This window comes from Garra rufa, chromosome 13 (assembly GCF_049309525.1).
Source record: "Garra rufa chromosome 13, GarRuf1.0, whole genome shotgun sequence".
In the NCBI taxonomy this organism is placed as follows: Eukaryota; Metazoa; Chordata; class Actinopteri; order Cypriniformes; family Cyprinidae; genus Garra; species Garra rufa.
Window position 1 is genome coordinate 7,615,137 of NC_133373.1, and position 25,167 is coordinate 7,640,303.

At 38.1% G+C, this 25,167-nt stretch overlaps 1 protein-coding gene across 1 annotated transcript; it reads right to left on the bottom strand.

Annotated features, from left to right (window-relative positions):
• Positions 1–360: 360 nt before the first annotated feature.
• On the bottom strand, positions 361–19,809 carry rp1l1b (rp1 like 1b). Its single transcript, XM_073817165.1, has 5 exons — positions 19,309–19,809; positions 13,120–13,297; positions 8,708–12,055; positions 7,587–8,620; positions 361–7,466 (listed from the first exon to the last, which is right to left on the bottom strand). The coding sequence occupies exons 1-5, from the start codon at positions 19,807–19,809 to the stop codon at positions 1,431–1,433; spliced, it is 11,097 nt and encodes a 3,698-aa protein (XP_073673266.1). The 3' UTR covers positions 361–1,430.
• Between the last annotated feature and the right edge of the window lie 5,358 nt (positions 19,810–25,167).

Consider the following 25,167-nt stretch of genomic DNA (forward strand, 5'->3'; position numbering starts at 1 on the left):
TGTGGATCATTCAGGTAACAATGCAGTATTAAGAATCAAGGGGACATAAACTTTTGAATAGGGTAATTTCTATAAATTCAACTATTATTTTCTCTTGTGGACTATATGTAAATGTCTTTTATGTGAAATATCTTATTCAGGTCAGTACTAAATGAAAAATAACATGCATTTCATATGATGCCTCTTATTTTAATAAAATAATTAACATTTTTGTAGTAATATATAATACACAACTGTTTATTGTATTATATACTGTATTATTTGTATTTTATTTATTATCTATTATAAAAAGCACCAGGAATTTTTTCTGTTTTTTCCCCAATAATTTCTCAAGCCAACAAAAATAAAATAAAATAACCATTTAAGCTTAAGTATATTTATTTCAGACAGGAAATTAGTACATTCAAGTAACAAGGAATTTATTATTACCTATTATTACCCAGTTAACCATTAACCATTTGGCCAGCAGAACAGCAGAAAAGAAACTGCAATAAAGGAACCAGGCTTGCATTTGCGTTACTTCACATTAGAGTTTTGTGTGAACAAAACATAGACATACAGTCCATTAGATGTACAGTCCTTTATGTGATGTGGCAGAACATCTAAGGCATGGCTTAATGTGTGCAACTCAATCCTTATAATACACAATGTGCTGTATATTGGTGATGTAAATCCTGTACATCTGCATTTAGTGCATTTACCTTAAAAGTAAGCATTAATGTGCATATGGACATTTCTTATGTTTTAGCAGGGATAAAAATGTTTTCTTTTACATATTTTAAAGTTATGCTCTCCCACAAGTAACCTACAAGTAACTTTATTTATTATTAATTCATATTGCTATAATGAAACAAACGTAAGTGCAATACACATTCATTCTCATGTACTCATAAACACAGTTTAGGCCCCCTGATTTCCATTACATGTCACTATGATGTGATTTCCCATTTACTCTGTATTTGAATAAAGGATATTTGTACGGCAGAACACATATACAGTATGATACAGTAACTATGATACAGTATTAACCCTTGGTCAACAGTCCCTCACTTGGCTAAGGCTTACAACACAGAGTACATTATATAAATATCTGCAATTAAATGTGTTATTTTGACATTAATATACTAAATTATTAAATAATTTTTCTTCCATGTTCAAGTTTAAGCAATTCCCTTTTTATAGTACCTGAGCAGCAATGCTGTGCTTTTGCATATATATAATCTGCATATATAATGGAATCATAATAAGTGAATAAGACATAAAGTGCATTATATGTTACTCTTTGGTAAATAAAATAAGGAATCCAAAGGGCTTTTTTAAAAACTCAATTTAGATGTATAGGATAATAATAGAGAAATAACCCATCTGGAACCATTTTTTACATGCTAAAGAGCATCTTTGGTTGTTTTCTTTGATGTTGAGGATGGATTCTACCTGTTGGATTTCATATTATTTAAACCTTTCTGATTTTTTCCCTGTTCCTCAAGAACGTCATCAAAAGAGCCTGGCTGAGATTCCAGGGATGACTTTGTTATTTGCTTCTGCAATAATGAATTCTCAGATGATTCCCATTCATGATCTTCTGAATAATCATAATTAGTCTCATTTGTCTCATCTTCTGCTGTGTCCTCTGTAATATCTGAGAGTTTGCCTTTGTCCTTTCTATTCTCTTCAACCTCGTCTTTCTCCACACAGGAACTTTCTTCTGCATCATCACTTCCCTCCTCTGGAGTCTTTTCATCTTCAACTTCATGTTCATTATCCTCTTCCTTGTTCTTTGGTTGTCCAGCAGTTGAGAGTTTCAGGAAATTCAGCGTGTAAACGAGCATCTTTAAGGTTTTATGTGCAGTTTTCCTCTGTGGCTTGTTCTCTGACTCAGAACTCATATCTACGACTTGGTTGTGTTCTTCTGTTTCTGAGTCTTCGCCATCAGCATCGACACCGTCTTCAGACTCTGAGTTGTGCTTAACCAAAACATTAAATGAAGTCGCCCCATCTGTTTTGTCATCTTTTGGTTTTGGCTGTGAAAGAGGCTGTAAAGTTAGAGTGTTTCTGTTATGCTCCCTTTCATCTGTCTCCATATCTGGCTCTGTGTCATCCTCAGCTTCATCACCAGCTTCAGCTGATTCACCAGTGTTGGCTACATAACCAGGTTTATTTGCTATTATCTCCGCCTCATCATCTTTTCCACTTTCTTCACCTTTATCATCAATGCTATCTAAAACAATATCACCATTGTTCTCAAGGGGTGTTTCATCTTTAATTACCTCAACATTAGTCACAACATCATGACTCTCAGTGTCCCCAGTGGTAGAAGAAACCTCTTCCTCCTCTGCTGCTTCACAACTGACAGTTTCCATGTCTTCCTCATCATTTGAATGACTCCTGTCTGTCTCTTCTTCAGTTGTCTCATGATCAGGAGTTTGCTCTGAGAGCTCTTCTACTGCATTTTTGTCTTCTGATGTGTTGCCATCTTCAACAGCAGCTTTCTCTTCAGATATCTCAGCTTCAGTGGTCCCCTCATCGGCTGTTTCTGCTTCAGAAGTCTCTTTTTCCTCAGCTGACACAACTCCTGAAGTTTCTACATCATCCGTGTTGTCTTCATCGGCTTGTACATGAGTTCCTCTTTCTTCAACCGATGTCCCGTCCACATTATCTTTCTCTGCTTCTGTTTCATCTTCAGCTGTCTCACTCTCTTCAGCAGTTTGCTCATCATCTACAGCTTCATTATCAGCTGTATCTCCCTCGCCTGCATCAGTTTCAGCATTCTGCATTTCATCCATTTCATCTTCAGCTTTCTCACTTTCTTCCACAGCTTCAGTTTCAGCTTCAGCAGTCTCTTCTTCTTCTACAGATTCATTTTTAGCTGATGCCTCACCCTCCCCTGCAGTTTCGTCTTCAGTTATTTCATCCTCTCCAGTTTCTGCTTCGCCAATTCGTCCATCTTCAGTTGTCTCTCCTTCTTCTGCAGTTTTATCTTCATCAGTTTCTCCATCTTCTGCAGTTTCACTTTTAGCCATTTCATGCTCTTCGGCAGTGTCTTCATTAACTGTCTCACCTTCTTCTCCAGTTTCATCTTCAGCAGATTGTCCCTCTTCTGCAGTTTCAACTTCAGCTGTCTCGTGCTCTTCTGCAGTCTCATCATTAACTGTCTCACCTTCTTCTCCAGTTTCATCTTCAGCTGTTTGTACTTCTTCTGCAGTTTCACTTTCATCCATCTCATGCTCTTCTGCAGTCTCATCATTAACTGTCTCACCTTCTTCTCCATTTTCATCTTCAGCTGTTTGCCCATCTTCTGCAGTTTCACTTTTAGCCATTCCATGCTCTTCTGAAGTGTCTCCATTTACGGTCTCACTGTCTTCTCCAATTTCATCTTCAGCAGTCTGTCCATCTTCTGCAGTTTCATTTTCAGTTGTCTCATGCTCTTCTCCAATGTCATCATTAATGGTCTCACCTTCTTCTCCAGTTTCATCTTCAGCTGTTTGCCCATCTTCTGCAGTTTCACTTTTAGCCATTCCATGCTCTTCTGAAGTGTCTCCATTTACGCTCTCACCGTCCTCTGCAGTTTCATCTTCATTAGTTTGTCCATCGTCTGCAGTTTGATTTTCAGTTATCTCATGATCTTCTCCAATCTCGTCACTAATGGTCTCGCCTTCTTCTCCAGTTTCATCTTCAGCAGTTTGTCCATCTTCCACAGCGTCATTTTCGGCCATCTCATGCTCTTTTGCATTGTCATCATTAACTGTCTCACATTCTTCTCCAGTTATATCTTCAGAAGTGTATCCATTTTCTGCAGTTGTTACTGCTTCTGCAGTTTGTCCATCTTCTGAAGCTTCATCTTCAGCTGTTTCATCCTCTTCTGCTGTCTCACCTTCTTCTCCAGCAGTTACTGCTTCGGCAATTTGTCCATCGTCTGAAGTCTCTTTGCCAGTGGTCTCAACCTCTTCAACAGATGCTGTTTTTGAAATCTGCCCTTCTTCTGCAGTTTCATCATCGGCTGTCTTGTCCTGCTCCTCTGATTCTTCCTCAGTGTGTTCTTTAGATGCTTCCTCCTTTGCAGCTTCAGTTTGCATTATGTAATCAAATTCACTAATGTCATCATTTGCAACATCTTCATCTAATTCATTAATCTTAGAACTGCTTGCATTTTCTTTGACAGCTACTGAATCAGAATCAGTCTCAATGTTGTCTTCTTGCTCTTCATCTTCTACCACAGTCATTTCAGCAATTTCCCCATCTTCAGCCACATCTTTCTCTAAATGTCTGGGTATATTTGATTGTTTCTCAGAACTATCTTCTACATAAGTGCTGGAGGCACTGTCTTCCTTTTCACCCTGCTCACTTTCTTGTTTTTCATCTTCAATTTCTTGAACACTAGAAGCAAGAATTCCTTTATCTGCTTCCTCTTTCTCATCCTCCTCTTTGACAGCTTCAAGCCCTGTATCGTCTCCTTCCATCTTACTAGCTAGCTCAAACTTTTCATCGGTTGGAGGTGATTTCTTCATTTGGAGAATTCTTCTTAAATCAAAGTCCATCATCACAGGGGCAGAATTCAGCATTTCCGCAGGTAACACATGCTTGGATGCCATTTTCTTTTTCAAGCATGTGTCACAAGGACAATATTCATCATCGCTACGTTGATCGCTGAAATCAGTCCCTGTCATTGTGTAATCATCGTCACTTTTAGCAGGTTCTGGATCAACTGATTGGTTGCGCATCACTTTCAGACGTCTCCGCCTTTGCTCTGTTTGAACGGTAGATTCACGTGACATTGTCTCTTTTGGTGGTCTTGGTCTTCCAGCTCTGCCTTGGATCTTCTTCAGCTCCCTGTCTATACTCGATTGAATCCGTCTGCGGACTTCATCTTGCAATTCGCATATCATGGAATCAAGTTGCTCATTGTCGTCCAAATTCCAACGGACTTTGAACTCAGACATTGCGTTTACATAATGTGTCATAAATTGCTTTTCTAATTTGTTTAATAAATTCAGAATCCATACAGGATCAGGGTCCTGAGAAAGCCTTTTTGATAAATGAGCTCTTTGTTGTTTTGGAGCGCTGCCTGAACTTGTGTCCTCTTGACGGTCTGATTCAGTTTCCTCTTTTTTTGGATTATTCCCAGAGCTCTTGTTTGATGAAGGAGGTGTTTCAATGAGTTCCCTTGGACTATCATTACTCCTGATTGTCTCTTCAGAGCCTGGGACATCATCTTTTAGCTTCTCTTCAGCTGTGTCCTTTGTTTCTGGGGTTAGCTGAGGTCGATCTGCTATATCTGAAGTGGCTGAATCATATTTTGATACTGGTGTTTCCGAAGCTTCAACTGTTTCATCAACTTCCTGTACCTTTGTGAGGGTATCCAGGACCTCACATTCTGTGTTGACTTGGGTGCCATCATTGACGCTACTTTTCCCTGAACCTGTTGAGCCACTGTTCACATCCACCCCTGAGGATGACCTGGCTTTGAATTCCTCGTCCAGACGCTTGTTTCCTTCCTCAGATGTCCTCTCACTGTCTTTTGGGTCACAAAGCCAAAGAGACTTAAGCATGCTCATGAGCTCCTGGTATTTTTCCTTTTTGCCATCTTCATCACTAGGACCAAAGTCTAACAACTGAAGATTTGCCAAACAATCCAAAAGACCTTGCGCTGATGCACTAAGCTTACGTCCATATACTGGAGATACCTCTGGTAGGCTATTGCATCGGTCAAGTTTGGGGCTTAGCAAGACTTTCATCACCAGAACTGATGAATCAAACATCTTCGGTTCATCCCCTCCCTGAGAGCGATCACCCTCAGCAACCTCAGCAACAGCACTTTCTGTATTCACCACATGAGCATCTTCCATCTCATTTTGTGTTTCAAGCTTGGTAACATCACTTGGCTGCAAACTTCCATGCTCATTATCATCTCCTAATGGCACATGTGATGTGCAAAGTGGCTCTATTGAATCATAATTGTCATGGAAGTCATCGTCCAAATCACATAAGGCGGTGTCTGATGGGATTTTCCTCAGCCATTCATTCACCACCTCAGTTGGAGAAGCATTTGGCAAACAAGAAGGACTCAGGTCAGACATGTCATCATCCATCTTGTGGCAAGAAGAGTCGCTTCCCATTCTTTTTCTACATTTGCTACTTTTTTCACTCTTAACATCACTGACATTTGTTTCAGATCTACAAGACTGAGGTCTTTCTGCTGCTGCATTCAAATGGTCAGTGTGTTTGTCTCTTGGTTCTGGAGCAGGAACAGTCTGTGACAACATGCTATCATTTGAGCTGCCAAGGAGAATAACAGGTTTTTTGGATTTTTTGGGAGATTTCGGTGGACAAAGCTGGTTTCCTGAGGTAACAGATAAAGTTGCTGAATGACACCTGGGCGCATTGTCTTCAACTTTCTGTGTTGACTTAGTGTTTAATTTATTGCTTCTTTCATTGACAACTGCAGTTTCAGCATCATTCTTTTGACCATTTACTTTCAAATGAGATGATGAACTGGATTTATTACTTTTTGGTCTGTTAGTCTTTCCTACAGTATTGTCTTCTTTAGTTTTGGATTTCCCAGAGTCTGAGATTGCTGAGGCACTTGGAGCAGGTGATTTTTTTTCTTTCTGTTTTGTAGAACTGCATTTTGAACAGACACTTTGAGATTTAAGGGTAACGTCTGGACTTTCGGCTTTCTCTTGACCTGTGATTTCAGTGTGTACGGACATGCTGGAAGCTTTGCTAGATGGACGAATCTCTTGCGTTTGAGAGCTCAGCTTCACTGAACTGTTGGCTGGTGGTTGGCTATCAATTAAATATGTCATTTTGGAAGATCTATTGCTTGCTACATCATCTGTGTCTGTAGGACACGCAGAGCTGCAATGAGAGCTTTTGGACTTCGATTTACCAGAGACATTTGACTTAGCTGATGCAGAACTTTTAGGTCTTTCCTCTGGTGCCTGTGTTGCTTCATTTGTGATTTGTACTGGAGATTCTGATAAACACTGATCAGATTCACCACGTATTTCAGTCTTTGATGAAGCAGATGATCTTGAGTTCACTGAAACAGCACCTCCATCTATTTCCTCAACATCATCAGTCTCATGGTCTTCAACAATCCCAATAGAAACTGAGGTGCTTGTTGGTGTTAAAACTCTTTCAGAGGCCGAACCAACTGAACTGATTTTGGACTTTGCTGACTTTTTAGACAGAGGACTTGCAGGTATCTCTTCATGGTCAGAGTATTGTTCAGATGATGCAATTGGACTTGATGGCTTGCTTATTGCACCACAAATACATTCATTTAAAATCTCTGTTTGAGATACTTTTGAGTGATCAGACAATGGACTCTCATCTCGGTTTAGTTCCACATCTTCAGTGTTTGTGGGTGTATGTTCCTCACCCTCAGAAACTTTAGATTTCTTGGATCTTGTAGATACATTTGATTTAACTGATAATTTGCTTGGTGAACGGTTTGCTTTAGACATCTTGGTTTCTGCAGATGCATTAGATGCCACACTTGTGGATCTTCTGTCAGGCTCTTCAGCTTCTGAAAGGTGGGATTTTGCAGAAGCATTTGATTTAGCAGGCACAATACTTGATTTAACAGTGGCATCAGATGTTATGGATTGGTTTGACTTTACAGACAAAGAGCTGGTTGTTCTGTTTACCACTTTACTTGCTTCTTCATCCTCCTCAGCTGTTTTTTCTGAACATCTTGATTTCTCAGATGCACAAGATTTTGCAGACATTGCACTTGATGCTCGGATACCTCCGGTATCTGTGTTTCCAATTTCTTTAGGAGCAACTACTGAAATATTTGACCTTTTAGATCTTGCAGATGTTTTAGATGTAACCGATGCTGTACTTGGTGCTCTTTGCTCTACATTGTTGACTATCTCAGAATCGCCTGACTTCTTTGATCTTACAGAAATTGAGGACAGAGCACTTTCTGTTCTTGCTTCATTTTCTTCATTGACAGGGTCATCTGGACCAGATCTTCCAGAGGCATGAGATTTTAATGACCTACAACTTGGTGCCCTCTCCACTTTTTGTTTATCTGGTTCATCAATTATTATTTCAGAAACATTTGATGTTCTAGATCTTACAGAGGAACATGATTTTGCAGACACAGCACTTGAAGCCCTTTCTTGGATTTCACCATCATTTGTGTTATCATTTTCATCAGGTGTGGCATCAGATATTGTTGAAATCGCACTTGGAGGTCTCTCCATGTTCTGAACCTCTTCTTCAGCACCAATTTCTGAATGCTTTGACTTATTAGATCTTACTGAAATACTGGATTTAGTAATGCTCAGTGCTTTTACTTCACTTTCTTCATCATCAGACTCTTCTGGCGGTACTTCTGAAACTTTTGATGCTATGGATTTTGCAGAGATACTGGTTTTGGTAGAAATATCAGATTTTCCTGACATAGCACTTGGTACTCTGTCTGCTTTTTCTTTGACATCTGTCGCAGAAGCATTTGACTTTTTTGACTTTGCAGAAATGCTTGATTTTGCAGACACAGCACTTGGAGCCCTTTCTTGGATTTCACTGTCATTTGTGTTTTCATTTTCATCAGGTATGTCATCAGATATTACTGAAATTGCACTTGGAGGTCTCTCTATGTCCTGAACCTCTTCTTCACCACTAAGTTCTGGATGTTTTGACTTATTGGATCTCACAGAAATACTGGATTTAGTAATGCTCGGTGCTTTTACTTCACTTTCTTCATCATCAGGCTCTTCTGGTGGTACTTCTGAAACTTTTGATGCTTTGGATTTTGCAGAGATACTGGTTTTAGTAGAAATATCAGATCTTCCTGACATAGCACTTGGTACTCTGTCTGCTTTTTCTTTGACATCTGTCGCAGAAGCATTTGACTTTTTTGACTTTGCAGAAATGCTTGACAAAGCACTTGAAGCTCTCTCTTCTTCTTGGTCTTCAACATCAACAAACTCGTCAGTTAAAACATCTGAAATTATAGACTTACTGGATCTTTTTGAAATGTTTGATCTAGCTGACAATGCACTATGAGATCGTTCCTCTCTTTGGTGGTCTGCTGCTTGAGGCAAAGCAGTTGGCACTTTTAAATTATTGGACTTTTTTGATCTTTTAGAAGCATTGGATTTAGATGACATGGCACTCAGTGCCCTTTCCTCTGCAACTTCAACTCTATCACTTACAGTCACTCCTGACTGATTGGATTGTGCTGATAATGCTCTCTGAGCCCTTTCTTCAGTTTGGTCCAGTCCTTCTACAGGCTCTTCTGTGACCAATTCTGAGATCGCCGATTTCACAGATACATTAGATTTAGAGGACATTGCACTTGCAGATCGCAAATCATCTCTGTCTTCAGCTACAATATCATCAGAAACTTTGGATTTCTTAGATTTATTAGAGTTATTGGATTTTGTTGACAATGCACTTGGCGCTCTTTCTTCTTTGTCTGGTGATTTCTGTGTGCTTTTGTCAGTTCCTCCAGCAGCTGTGCTGCACTCATTTGATGTTTCAGAGGTATGTGATGCTGCTGCGGATGATCGACCATCATCCTCTGCCACCTCTAACATTTTGGACCCTTTAGATCTTACAGAAACATTTGATTTAACTGATATTGCACTCTGTGGTCTTTTCTCCAATTGCTCTAAATTTGACTGGTTAGATTTTTTTGACAATGTGGAAACTTCAGATTTAACAGACAAAGCACTGGAGGCTCTGTTTTCTATTTCCTCCTCCTCCATTTTGGACTTATTTGATTTTACGGAAGCATTCGATTTGATTGACATAACACTAGAAGCTCGTTCTTGATGTTCTCGTCCTGATTTTGATGCTGCTTCAGATTTTCTTGATCTTGCAGATGTAGTAGACTTTACTGAAATAGCACTTGATGCTCTTTCCTGAACATCCTCTTTTTCCTGTGCTTTGTCTTGGTCTACCTTAACACTTCTGGATGTTCTGGATCTTGTAGAGGTATTTGATTTTGATGACACAGGGCTTGGTGATCTCTCCCCTGCTAGCTCCACTTGAGGATCTTCTTCAGCTTCAGGTTTCACTGAATTTAAAGATTCGTCTCCTTCATGAAAAGATGCTGCTTCTGAAATGTCAGACTTTGATTTATGTGAGACATTTGATTTCATAGAAATGCTACTGGGAGCTCGGTCTTGATCTTCAAGCTCGCTCAGCTCAATTGACATTTTAGATCTTGCAGAAATATTCGATTTTATCGAAATGGAGCTGGGAGCCCTTTCCACGGTTTGATTATCATTTTCCTCCTCTTTGATTCGAGACTTGTTTGATATTCCAGATTTAACACTTGAAGCTTTCTCTTCTATTCTCTCCTCTGACGCCCCATCAAGATTAGACTGTGGCTCTTTAGACCGCCAAGATGTAGTGGAAATGTTTGAGCCATTATCTGATGCTTTTGACCTCACAGATGTATTTGATTTAACAGACATGGCACTTGATGTTCTTACTTCAGAGATTTGTTCCTCAGACACACTGTCTGAGATTTCAGCTTTTCTTGATTTGTCAGATTTCTGAGACTTTATTGAAATAGCACTGGGTGGTCTTCCATCCTTTTCAAGCATCTCTGAAACATTTGATTTTCCAGAGGTATTGGATTTAATGGAAATAGCACTCGAGGATCGCTCCTCTATTATTTCGCCATTTGCAGCATTTTCATTCACATTAGAAGCTGAAGACTTCACAGAAGTTTTCGATTTGACTGACATTGCACTTAGTGCCCTTTCTTCTTTTTCTTCATCTTGCACCTCAGTTTGGGATTGAATGTCTTCTAGTTGATCATTTGATTCAGAAGCCCCTGAAATTGCTATGTCCTTTGTACCCACACATTTACAATTTATGGGTCCAGACAATGTTTTGGGTGAAGCAGATGCTTCAGACCTGCCCTCTTCATCATCCACTTCTGGACTGGCCAACTTTCTCGATCTTTTAGACCGTCCTAAAGATGAAGCTTTGCTTGGTGGTCTCGGTGACAAATGTGCCAGAGATGCAGGAGATCTACAAGGTGTAGTAGAACAAGTGTTCGGTTCTCCATCTTTTCTCTCCTCATCTTCCTGGGATGTTCTCGAGATGCTCACAGAAAGATCGACATCTTCATCATCTTGATCCTCCTTCAGCGATGCTAAAATTTGAGAAGAGCAGCTCACGACAGATACAGGTCTCTCTTCTTCATCCACTGGCTGAGTGATCTGAACACTTAATTGATCTTTAGGGAGGTTCGAGGATATGACGTCAGGTCTGTCATTTTCAGATACATGAGTGTTCTCCCACTTGTCTTCTAAAATACTTGTGCTCTTTGTTTTAGGGGACATTGAGCGCACTTCACTTCGACTGTGGCAATGGTTGATGGTACATTTTTCAATAGTGGTGTCGCCCTGCTGCCCGATAGTCTGTTGAATGCAAGTTGCCTTTTCCACCAGATGCTCTGTGTACTCCTCACTGGACATTGTACGCATGCTGTCAGTAGATGCCTTTTTGCACACTATTCTCCGTGAGGACGCACTTGAGCTTGAGGATCTGATGCGTCTTACAGATCCTTGATCAGGAGGTACAGGATTCTTCCAGATATCATACTCTTGACAGTGAGTGCAGCAGTGCTGGCAATGTGGCTCTTCAAGTTGTCTCTGGTAATGTTTGGTGTTGTATGTCTCATCTGCTTCACCAGCAGAGAGAGAATCGGCTTCTGAGCAGCTCTCTGCACTGCCATGCGAGATGGAACAAGCATCATCAGGTACAATATGGGCTTCATTGAAAGTGCTCTTTGACTTCTTCACTTCTGTGGACCAGTGCAATGTCTCATTGTGTAATAGTCGAAAACGCACTTTCATCTCCATCGACAGGCTTCCGTCTTTGTTGACCAGAACCCGCTTTTCAATGTCATCATCCATCGTATTTTCTCCTGGTTGAGGACAAGCACCTCTGTGATCTGGTGGTAATGAGTTAAGTCCACTGGGAAACAACTTTTCAGATGAGTTGGACAGTCTTGCTGATCTGTTGCTTGAATCACACCTTGGATGGATGATGCTTCTGTTTGTTTCAAGTCCAAAGTTGACTACAAGTAAAAAAGTAAATAACTATTACTATTTAAATATACAAAATTATAGATTTTTTTGTTTTCCATAATAAAAACAACAAACATTCTGTTTAAACAGTGTAAGTATGATGCCGTTTTAGTGCCACGGTAAAAAATAAAATTACGAGATTAAAGTCGTAATTTTAAAAATAAAGTCAAAATGTTTCGAGAATAAAGTTAAAATTATGAGAATTAAATTTGATTGCAAAATACAAATTATAAATATTTAGACTTTATTCTCGAAAACATTTAGACTTTATTCTTGAAACATTTTGACTTTATTCTCATAATTCTGACTTTGTCTAAATATTTTGACTTTATTGTTGAAATATTTCAACTTTATTCTCGTAATATTTCGACTTTATTCTCAAAACTTTTCGACTTTATTCACACCTTTTTATTCTCGACTTTAATGTCTAAATATTTCAACTTTATTCTGGAAACATTTATACTTCATTCTTGAAACATTTTGACTCTATCCTCATAATTCTGACTTTATTCTCATAATTTTTACTTAATTCTCATAATTTGGACTTTATTGTTAATATATTTTGATTTTGTCAAAATTTTTTGACTTTATTCTTGTAATTTGGACTTTATTCTCAAAATATTTCGACTTTATTCTCGTAATATTGTGACTTTATTCTTGTAATTTCGACTTTATTCCTGAAATATGGCGACTTCGTAATCTTACTTTTTTTTTCCGTGGCACTAAAACACCATCTTATATAAGACCTTAAATCTGTATAAATAATTATTTTTCTTATACCAATGCCAAATACTTTTTTTCTTGTTTTAACCATACATTTAACTAAATGTTTTTAATTAATTTTTAAAAAATTACATTTATTTGATTAAATTCATAAAATAAAATACATTTACTACATGGGTAAGAAAAACTAAACATAACGGAAAATATATTCTCTAAAACTACATCTTCTGTTTAAAAAAAGGTTGCTTCAAGTAAACAAGTTGACAAATGTTGTTTTAGGGATGTTTTACTGTAAAATAAGACAAAAATTACTTTTTGCAGTGTGACCTACCATTCTTCTTGACCCCCTTTTCATCGCTGCAGACACTGGAACGTGACTTTGTGTTCAGCCTTGGAAGTTTGTCATAAGAGTTCTTCCTGAAGCTGTCCAACAGAAGTGGGTGGAAAGGCTCACGTCCCACACAAATCAAAATGCTCGGGCACTGTAGCAGACTTTGCACACTGTCAATCTGAAAAACATGCAAATAACTTTCTACATTAGATAGACTGTGCTGCTGGTTGATTATAATATGACACAATCGAATTGATTGAGATCAGCAATATCTGGCTGAAATGAAACCAGCAGGGATTATTACAACTGCCAAGTTCTGATGAGGAAATGTGCTATGATGGATTGAAGCCATACCAATTAAAGGTTAATGGCCATGGGAAGTCAACCCATCTGGTGTATACATTTTCCCACACTAATTTTTAATCATGAAAACAGTGATCTGAAAATGTGTGTGATCCATCATGCAGGGTGTTTTCGGTGCATGAGTCAGTACCCATGGGTCAGCATAAACAAGAAGTGTACAAACAAATGGGTTACAAACAAACTATTGTGACTATTTTAATATTTAAAAAAATTAACAACTAGTTCATCTGAGGTCAGTTCATTAGAGTTACACTTCTGTAAAAGAAAAAAGCTAGGAAACATGAATACGTCACACAAAGAAAGAAAAGAAAACCCTTTTTAATTGTAGTAATCCAACAACCAGGTTTCAAACTCATGAAAGCAGAATATATGGTATACACAGAGAGTAAAAGTACACACGTCAACATCACATATCACTCTTTAACACAATACTAACCTTATGCTAAATCTGCATGCTCTGCTGTTTCATATTTTCAAAACTTTTCAATTTTCCAGTGGGTTTGAAGATAATTAATTGGAACTGTAGAGGATGCGAGTATCTCAAACTGTGTGTTTTCATGGCATTGACCTGCTTCTGCTGGTTCAAAATAGCTCTGATTTGAGCAAGATTAATAGTTATTCTCTGGATGCTGGTGCATCACTGCTGTGCAACAATACCAGTAAAGGAATATCCTGATCATATCTAACAAGAACAGCTGGAAAGATTTATTCAAAGATGTTTAGAAAAAGAGTGTAGCAAAGATGAAAAAGCTACAATCAAAGGAATTACATCTTAACTGTTACACACACAGAAATTACATGTAATTTCTGTGATATGTAACACTGGGTCATTTTTCTCAATGAATAAATGCCAAAGAAAATATTTTTCTCTCACTTGTTTGATTGGGTTCTCTTTGTCTACTTTCAGGACTTATATGAAAATCTGATGATGTTTTAGGTCATATTTATGCAGAAATATAGAAAATTCTAAAGCAGCACTGTATTTTAGAGTCACCTGTATTCAGATTGATCATAAACACAGCTAAAAGACTTCTTACCACAGTGGCCATCCTTCACAAAACAGCTTTGTCAATGCTTCAATACAAGCATTTCAGTCAAATGTAATTTATGCAATATTTCAAACCTTTAAACGACAGGAGAAAATCAAACCGCCGCAACAGTTTAAAATCAGCCCAATTCCGTGGAAAAAATGTGGATTTGGCAACCCTACATCCAACACGAGCTTCATCCAAAGTTATTTAAATACTCTGCATATTGATAGCGACTCCCTAATGGGCGAACATTATATTCAATATTAAAATGTTTGCGGGAGCGAGATTAAGAAAACAGTCCCGCACAAGGCTTCACCACAAAAACGCACACAATGAATGCCAGCTGTAGAAAGCAAAAGCTGAAACCCGAACATTTTGGCCGATTTAGAATCCTGGCCGGACACACTTTTTTAGGTCCAAAAACAGGACATTTCCGGGGTAAATAGGATGTATGGTTGCCTATTTAAATCTTTATGAACTGTAATCTTTATCTGACGCTAACTGTCGTATGCGCGTTCATGAGAGAGTGGCATTTCAGCAGATTACGTAGGACGTAGACGAACACGGCGGTGCAGAAGAGAGAGCAAAACAAAACCCTGGTCATGATTAGAAGTACAAAACGAGGATTTGTAAAGAAAAATGACAGAGAATATCAATATAAGAGAAGACTGGTTTTCCTTTTTTGTTTTGCATATTCTCACCGGATATTTTTCTTACACAAATGCATCAGTTTGCTTCAGAAGGCCTTCATTAACTTTATTAGCCATGTGGAGCACTTTTATTGATAGATGGATGCACTTTATTGGACTTCAAATTCTCAACACCCATTCACTGCCATTATAAAACATGGAAGAGCCAGGACATTTTTTAATATAACTTCACTCTAAAAAATAAAGGTGCTTTAAAAGGTTCTTCACAGCAATGCCATAGAAGAACCATTTTTGGCTCCACGAAGAACCATTCAGTCAAAGGTTCTTTAAAGAACCATCTATTTACTACCTTTTTATAATCTGAAGAACCTTCTTTCGCCACAAAGAACCTTTTGTGAAACAGAAAAGTTCTGAAAATGTTAAAGGTTCTTTAAAGGTCCATTTAGACAAAAAAGGTTCTTCTATGGCATCGTAAAGCACCTTAATTGTTAAGAGTGTTGTCTGAAAAAAAAAAGTCATATACACTAGAGTGCAGATCGGGCCGCATTTTTCTGTCCGAGCCCGGCCCGCGTCCGACAGAGCAGTAACCGAACCCGACCCGAGCCCGACAGGCATTAAGATATTTATGTCCGAGCCCGATCCCAGCCCGACACAGTTAAAATCTTTTTTTTTTTTCTCATACTAATGACACATGCACTTTTTTGTGTGGAAAGCCCGCTTTTATTAAGCAACTGTAGGAAAGCGTTTGGAAATGTCAACAGATGAGCGCATCAGTGCACACGGGGCAAAAAGCGCCGTTATAACACAGGCGCAATATCGCGCTGATGTGACCGAGCCCGACCCGAACCCGAGTATCCTTTCTAAATATCTGTCCGAACCCGGCCCGTCGGGTTCCGTCGGGTACCGTCGGGCTCGGCTCGGGTATCCATCCTCTAATATACACCTAGGATGGCTTGAGGGTGAGTAAATCATGGGGTAATTTTCATTTATGAGTGAACTACCCCTTTAAACTTTTTTGCAATCATTTTATTTGCAGTCTGGAGCCCTGAAAACCCATTATATACTAAAATTGGTCTTGCACAGCAACTGAAGCACAAAACTTTCTATCTTCAAAGACAGACGAGGGTCATGCTGGATTTCGTTCTTGTTCTCTCACATGTTCAACTTTCAGCCAGTGACAAATAAACCTTTACTCTAGTCCTGGTTGAGCTATTTCTGGCATTGTCTCGGTGCCATTCGTAATGTTATCCATGTATCAGTCAGGCCCCTGTAGAGGGGTGTGTGCCACTTTACAGCATGTTTTCTATGGGAAGTACATGCCTGTAGCAGTGCTAATAGGATGTGCCTGCTCTAGACCCACAGAGGACCAGCAGCGCTGACCAAAGTCAGCAATGACTAGTGAGTCCAGCTCTGATGGACAGGAAATGCCTGGATCGACTCCAGACATTCTGTGCACTCCAAGCCAAGAAGTGTTCCCCTTTTAAAGGGACGGCACTTTCTCTGCATAGAGCGTGATGCCACCGTTAGCACCGTGGCATAATGTGCCGTAAGCATTGCGTGCAAACATGTTTGAGACGTGTCTTGATTTTGTGGAACAGCCTCTGGTTGCTCTCAAGGCTGAATAAACTCTCTAGCCTCTCACCTTTTATCAGGGTTGCCATAGCTTTGTCCCAGAGGGGCTATTTCTTACACTGCCCGGGCCACCCTGTCCACCTCTTATCTACCCGAACCACCTGCAGACTGTAATTCTTTATTTTTTCCTCTTCCGTGGTCTGTGGCATTTGCCCTTAAGCGCTAGTGGGAGTGATAGTAACTAAAATGAACTTTACGCTGACTGATCTGCTCAACTAATCTTGTTCTCAGCATTATGAGCACTTCATAAATCAAACAACTCAATCTGTGGGGACTGTCACTTTGTTTGCTTGACTGAAATAACTAATGCACAAAAATCGAATTAAAGAGCTCCCACAGTTTTGGGACTTTCCAGCTGTCAGATGTGGCGTCACTTACAAATACCTAGCTTCCTGTAAACATGTGTTTTTAATTCAAGTGAGAGCTGTGGTTACAAATGAAGGAGCACAGATTTGCTAGCCTAACTTTTCAGAGCCTGTTGAATATTTGTCTCAGAGCCTCCAGATTCAGCCACTAGAGGCCTCTGTGTCCTTAGAACATTTGCTTCTCCTGCAAACCAACTGCAGATTTTACAAATTTTAGATTTAGGTAAATGTACAAATACAAATGCGACCCTGGACCACAAAACCATATGGAGTCATAATGGAGATTATTTTATATTTTGAATAAGCTTTCCATTGATGTATGGATTGTTAGGATAGGACAATATTTGGCCGAGATTTGGAGTCTGAGATTTTTGGATGATTTTGACCCATACAATGTATTTTTGGCTATGCATGCTACTTAAGAATGGTTTTGTGGTCCAGGGTCACAAATGTAAACAGATAGATGCATTTTATTTACAATCTGAGACCTTATAACAAGACACTAATAAGAAAACCTGAACATTGATTAATAATACTTAAGAGTTAAGCAGGCACTTACATCCTAACTCAGTTTGTGTTCTGTGCAAAATACAGACATAACCACACTTTTTAGCTTCAGTAGATCTTAAGAGTCAAATTATCTTCTGAACATGCAACATCACTGAACTGACCAAAACTAGACTGTGAATTCCAGGTCTGTGCGCCACTTAGAACTAAACTGACAATGAAATTGATTTGAATTTGGCTTAAAATCAGGATGCAGATTTGGAAGGAACTGAATTAAAATGAACTAAATTTAAAATGAATTACATAACTGCAAAAACATTTTAATGAGAAAATAAAAGAAACCTTGAATGAATGTGTAGGCCCTTTTTTAAGTATGCATATTTGTCTACTGAGATCTACACTAGTAGCTATAAAAAAGTAGCTGATATAGTGATTATATTTTCACTTCCACCCCACATTACCTTTTTAATTCAGTAAGTTTCACTTCCTGTAATTCAACAATCTATACTGTACTTGTGGACAATTCAAGTATTTAATTTCAACTATCATATTCATGAACTCAAAAATAAGACTTAATGTTATTTCTCTTTCTTTCTTGGTTCCATTTTAAACTGTTTATTTATTTATTTTTTCGATTATTGGTATAAGAGCACAAACATCAGTATTTAGACCACTGTTCATAAAAGTCTGTAAGATTTTTAAAATGTTTTTGAAAGAAGTCTCTTATGCACACTAAGGCTGCATTTATTTAATAAAAAAATACAGTAAAAGTAGTAATATCATGAAATATTATTAAAAAAAAAGTTTTAGTTTTCTATTTTCAAATATTTTACCATATTTCTTTAATCTTTCTAATATGCTGATTTGGTCCTTAAGGAACATTTCTTATTATTATCAAAGTTGAAAACAGTTCTGCTTAATGTCAAATCCATGATACTTTTTTTCAGGATCATTTTATGAATAGAAGATAAATCTTTTTTCACATTATACATGTCTTTACTGATGCTCTTGTTCAATTTAAAGGGATAGTTCACCAAAAAATGAAAATTCTGTCATTACTAACCCTCATGTCGTTAAAACTTGTAAGATCATCGATCATCTTTGGAACAGAAATTATGATATTTTTGATGCTTTCTGACCCTGCATAGACAGCAACGCATCTACCACATTCAGGGCCCAGAAAGGTAGTGAGGACATCATTAAAATAGGCCACATTTCATCAGTGGTTCAACCGCGATGTTATGAAGATACGAGAAAACTGCAGCTACTCTCGACGCGGAAGAGAAGAAATAGTTGAATAAAGCCGTTGTCTTTCATTTCTTAGCACACAAAAAGTATTGACTTAGCTTCATAAAATTAAGGTTGAACCACTGACATCACATTGACTATTTTAACATTGTCCTTACTACCGTTCTGGCCTTTGAAAGTGTCAGTTGCATTGCTGTCTATGCAGCTCTCGGATTTCATCAAAAATATCTCAATTTGTGTTCTGAAGATGAACAATGGTCATACGGGTTTAGAATGGCATGAGGGTGAGTAATTAATGACAGAATTTAAATTTTTAGGTGAACTATCCCTTTTAAAGTGTTATTTCTAAACAAAATCTTACTGACCCCAAACTATTGAACATTATAAACTCACCTTGTGGCCTTCTAGTGTGTAGAGCTTCCTGATGAGACACTGCATGAGTTCAGAAACCTCGTCCATGAAGAGTGCTAGACTGCGCAGGCTCCTGCGGTGCAGCACGATGGTCCTCCGCACAGAGGGGTCATTGTTTTTCACAAGCACAATCTTTCTTGAGTGTCTGTGATGATGATGGTGGTGGTGGTGATCTTCAACCAGTCCAGGAGCTTCCTCGGATCGAGTGGGCCTCCTGATTGCATACTGCTGAGAGTGTGGATGCGTCTGGAAATTATACCATGGGTTTGAATAAGCTCCAGAGGCCTCTGAGGCCATCGCCTTAGCCTGCTGGTGATCGGCACACAGATAGCATCCACGATCCTCCAGCGGTTCCAGTCTAGTCGAACCGGATGAGCCTCTGAAGGACGCTGAGGAGCAGTGCCCATGGGGTAAAGGAGGCTTGAGAGATGGGTCGTCCGTGATGGTGTCAAAGCATTGAAAGCTTTGCTTGTGGGAGGCCATTTTATCTTCATCCAATGGCCTCAGTTGACTGTAGGTTTAATCAGATGATAAAGGAACCACAGGAGAACATAGCAAGGCTATACTCTTTGGCCTAGCAGATCACACTCACTCATCCTCTCCTTCCACTCTGTGAAAGACAGAAGCATAAAACACACGCTCAGGTTAATATCACCAACATTGCATTAAGTAAAGGTGACATATAATTCAAATATGACTTTTTCCATGTTTAAGTGCTACAATCGGGTCTCCAGTGCATCTACCAACCCAGACCCTTACTTTCACAGACATAACTGACTTTTGTAACTCAAGTGTGTTTTTAAGATAAACTTGTGTGTATTTAACAAATTAAGGGCAATAAGACATGAAAGAGAACCTAGTTTAGTACTTGCATGCCGTGTGAAAGCCGCTTTCTGTGCGCACCTAGAAAACCATAAAACCACCCTGGACCACAAAATAATTGTAGCAATTGTCAAAAATAGATTGTATGGGTCAAAATGATCGAATTTTCTTTCATGCCAAAAATCATTAGGATATTAAGTAAAGATCATGTTCCATGAAGATATTTTGTAAATTTCCAACCGTAAATATATAAAAACCTTATGATTAGTAATATGCATTGCTAAGAACTTCATTTGGACAACTTTAAAGGCGATTTTCTCAATACTCTGATTTTTTTGCACCCTCAGATTTCAGATTTTCGAATAGTTGTATTTCAGTCAAATATTGTCCTTTCCTAACAAAGCATACATCAATGGAAAGCCTATTCATTCGACTTTCAGATTATTTTAAATCTCAATTTTTGAAAAAATTACACTTACGACTGGTTTTGTGGTCCATGGTCACATATTAGAAGTTTAAACTAATATGTTGCATACTTTCTCATGTATGAAACAAACATGATAGCACTGATAGTAATAAGAATCGAATGCAACTGCAAACTCGTTTCTGAGAACATTCCTTGTGAAAAGACAATCCTGATAAACCTGGGAATAAACTAATAAGCTTTAACAAGAGGATAAACTCACAAGCTTAAAAGAAAGGACTAAATGCTTTTAACTCGATACTGTTCCTAACCAGATTTAAAATTCTCTGCTAAGTGATTCATGAAATTAAGCGTTTTTAAATTACTAATTGATACTTTATATTTAAATTGACCTTTTTTGTACCTTTTCTCCCATCTTTTCATCCGGAATCTCATTAAAGTCTTTTTTCAATCAGTTCCTTGCACAATCAAGCTTCTTCAGAACTGAAATGGCCACAGAGTCTGAGTGCTTTATGCCCACTGCAACTATTAAAACTGAAAGTATCTGTAGTGTTGATTTTGAACCAAAGCTAAAAGGGAAAAAAAATCCACATTTAACACGTGACCTTAAACAGGTACATCTGCAGGAATCCCACTGGCACACCATGACAGCACATTTGTGTCTGGCACCCGCTACAGCTGAGGGAGCATTACGGAGCTCAAGACACAGAAATGATGGACAGATATCAGAGACTAAGCAGGGATAAAAAGAGCAGACTTCGCCTGAATTAGACTAAAGAGCTTATCTACAAGTGCAGGGAGAAAGTGGAAGCAACATGTGACAGGATGAAGCTGCAGTGGAAGCGTATTGTTATTTTTGATTCGAGTACAAATATGAAAATTAAATATTACCACGTCATGTGATTTAAGAAAGCAAAGTTACAAAGTAAGTTATTATTTCATTAAAAAAAAGGTAAAACTCTAAATCAGTGAAATCTAACACAAAACGATTTACCACAGAATAATTCGGATTTCTAAACTGGATGTAAGGTCAGTCAGTGGAGTGGTTTAAATTCTGATCCACATATACAATTTTGTTGTTGTTTTTTTTAGTTAACATAAAAAAAAAAAGCACAATCTTTTTCAAAACAAAAAGAAACTCAGTTCCAGCTCTCTTTTTCCACTCAAGCTATCGGAACAAAAACAGGGAAACGATACAGCCTGAGAGGTTTATTGCATAACAGGACCAAATCAGACACTTTAATTTTCGCAAAGTACATAATAATCCCTTATATAGACTACTGTAAAAGCTATTTTTGTAAAGAAATCAGTACTTTTATTCATGAAGAATGCATTAAATGTATTAAAAGTGACAGCAAAGGTATTTATAATGTTAAAAAGATCTCTTCTTTAGAACTTTCTATTTATCAAAGAAACCTAACAAAACAACAACTAAAAAATTACAAATATTAAGCAGCACAACTGTTTTCAACAGTTTAAGAGTTTCTTGAGTGCCAAATCAGCATATTATAATGATTTATGAAGGATCATGTGACACTGAAGACTGGAATAATGCCAGATTATTATATATTTATATACAGTTATTTTAAGATAAAGTAATGTTTTACAATATTCTGCTAAAATAAATGCAGCCTTGATGAGCATAAGAGACTTTAAAAAATGTGTGTGTGTGTGTGTATGTATGTATATATATATATATATATATATATATATATATATATATATATATATATAGTTAAACCAAAAATTATTCAGACACCAGATATAATTGTTGTAAAATAAAGTACATTGTAACATATTATACTTAAAAAGTCTTTAAACAGTGGACTACCAAAACAATTGATAAAAATTTGGGACAAAAATTTTTTGGTCCCAAAGGGACCTGAGTTACCCCTTCAGTCGAATCACTTCGACGTTACATTGAGATCCCAATGTAACGTCTCCGTTCCCTCCTTCGGGGAGCGAGGGTTACCTTCGTAACCTAGACGTTTCCATCCCTTTCTATCAAAGTTATTGAGATTATCAAGATTAATTTCTTCTGACACAGTTTAACTCTGAGTTCTTGTCATATTTTAATACCATTTTGTAAACTATAGCAAATAAACTGATTATGTGAGAAATGTTGAAAGTTTCTTAATAAATTTTGGTTTATAGCAAAAATTACTTTAATAAGTTGCATTTGAAGTGTCGCTGATGCAATTCAGATCACAAAATGTTGAACTAGGAAACCAGAATCTGCATCCTTTCTGAGAAAAAAAAGATGTTCTAATAAATTACACAGAGGCCTGTTCCAATATCTGCTTTTGATGAGAACATTTGAAGAAAACAGAATGTAAACAAATAATATAAATCATATGACATCAATTATGTTACCCAAAACAAGTAAATTCTTGTGATACAGAGGATCTGTAAGCTCAAAACAGCATATGAAAAAGATGTTAAACAAACCTGAGCTAAGGACGTTTTAGGCATCATGGTAAAAGCGGGCAGAAGTTTTCAACCCTGACTGGCACTATGCTGTTAATGCATGTCAGATAACTGCACCGATGTTTCTCATTATTCTCTATTATTGCATGCATCTGTGTTGATATCCTTGCAACCACTTCATTTGGATCTACTGAACTCCAAGACCATCAAAACACTAACTGAAGCACAAAAATGAAAGAGAATCTTTACTGTGATGACTGTGAAAGCACACTTGATGCTCTTAATTACATTTTCAAACTAACTGCAATCCAAAAGAACCTGCCAAGTTCAATGTAATCTTAAACTGTTCCTTACAATGGACTGCAAAACACTCACCATTATAAGAACCATGATCTCAATCTTGAGAAAACCAAGCATCTTCTGAGTTTCCACACAATGAGAGTTGAGAAGGAGCAGGAACTGCTATGAACTGCCAGCTGAAAAGCACTTGTTCCACTGGGGGCCTACCAGCTAATCGGTCCTTGGGACGCTAAGGATAGAACAAAAAGCCTTCTTAATCACTCTGAGACTGCATCAAAATCTGCTGAGGCTTTGGACACATGACTAGAACTTGGCCATTGCATAAAAGAGCAGACAAACTTAGCACATCGTCAGTGAAAGACCCTCGAGGTCACTGATAGTTTTTACATTTTTTTGCAGGATCCACATAACAAATAAATAAAGCTTAAGCAGCCTTAGTATTTCATGAACAAACATTCAGCTGAATGTAGAAGTCTTGCCTAATCAAACTGTTTAGAAGACACAATGTATTTTTGTAATGTTAATCACTGCCGCTCAAAAGATCAGTAAGATTTTTAATGGTTTTTAAAGATGTTTCTTATGCTCATCGAGGCTGCATTTATTTGATCAAAAATACAGAAAAATCTGTAATATTGTGAAATACTATTTCAATTTAAAATAACTGTTTTCTATGTGAATATATTTTAAAATGTAATTTATTCCTGTGATACAAAGCTACATTTTCAGCATCGTTACTCCAGGCTTCAGTGTCACATGATCCAGAAATCATTCTAATATGCTGATTTATTATCAGTGTTGAAACAGTTGTGCTGCTTAATATTTTTCTGGAACCTGTGATACTTTTTTCAGGATTCTTTGATCAATAAAAGGTTAAAAAAAACAGCATTTATTTAAAATAGAAACGTTTTCTAACAATATACAGTCGTGGCCAAAAGTTTTGAGAATTACATAAATATTGGAAATTGGAAAAGTTGCTGCTTAAGTTTTTATAATAGCAATTTGCATATACTCCAGAATGTTATGAGGGGTGATCAGATGAATAGTCCTTCTTTGCCATGAAAATTAACTTAATCCTGAAAAAAACTTTCCACTGCATTGTTAAGAAGGCTTCAGGGTGTCCAAGAAAGTCCAGCAAGCACCAGGATCATCTCCTAAAGAGGATTCAGCTGCGGGATCGGAGTGCCACCAGTGCAGAGCTTGCTCAGGAATGGCAGCAGGCAGGTGTGAGCGCATCTGCACACACAGTGAGGCCAAGACTTTTGAAAGATGGCCTGGTGTCAAGAAGGGCAGCAAAGAAGCCACTTCTCTCCAAAAAAAACATCAAGGACAGATTGATCTTCTGCAAAAAGTATGGCGAATGGACTGCTGAGGACTGGGGCAAAGTCATATTCTCCGATGAAGCCTCTTTCCAATTGTTTGGGGCATCTGGAAAAAGGCTTGTCCGGAGAAGAAAAGGTGAGCGCTACCATCAGTCCTGTGTCATGCCAACAGTAAAGCATCCTGAGACCATTCATGTGTGGGGTTGCTTCTCATCCAAGGGAGTGGGCTCACTCACAATTTTGCCCAAAAACACAGCCATGAATAAAGAATGGTACCGAAACACCCTCCAACAACTTCTTCCAACAATCCAACAACGGTTTGGTAAAGAACAATGCATTTTCCAAGGCAAAAGTGATAACTAAGTGGCTCGGGGACCAAAACGTTGAAATTTTGGGTCCATGGCCTGGAAACTCCCCAGATCTTAATCCCATTGAGAACTTGTGGTCAATCCTCAAGAGGCGGGAGGACAAACAAAAACCCACTAATTCTGACAAACTCCAAGAAGTGATTATGAAAGAATGGGTTGTTATCAGTCAGGATTTGGCCCA

What these genes read in the sequence shown, in the direction of transcription:
- rp1l1b (XM_073817165.1), bottom strand. Translation starts at nt 19,809, where the DNA reads ATGGCCTCCCACAAGCAAAGCTTTCAATGCTTTGACACCATCACGGAC. An exon ending in AAAGGGGGTCAAGAAGAATG is followed by an intron (nt 12,056 to 13,119) that starts GTAGGTCACACT and finishes TTTTACTTGTAG; the next exon opens with TCAACTTTGGACTTGAAACA. An exon ending in CCATAACATCTGATGCCACT is followed by an intron (nt 7,467 to 7,586) that starts GTTAAATCAAGT and finishes GCAGAAACCAAG; the next exon opens with ATGTCTAAAGCAAACCGTTC.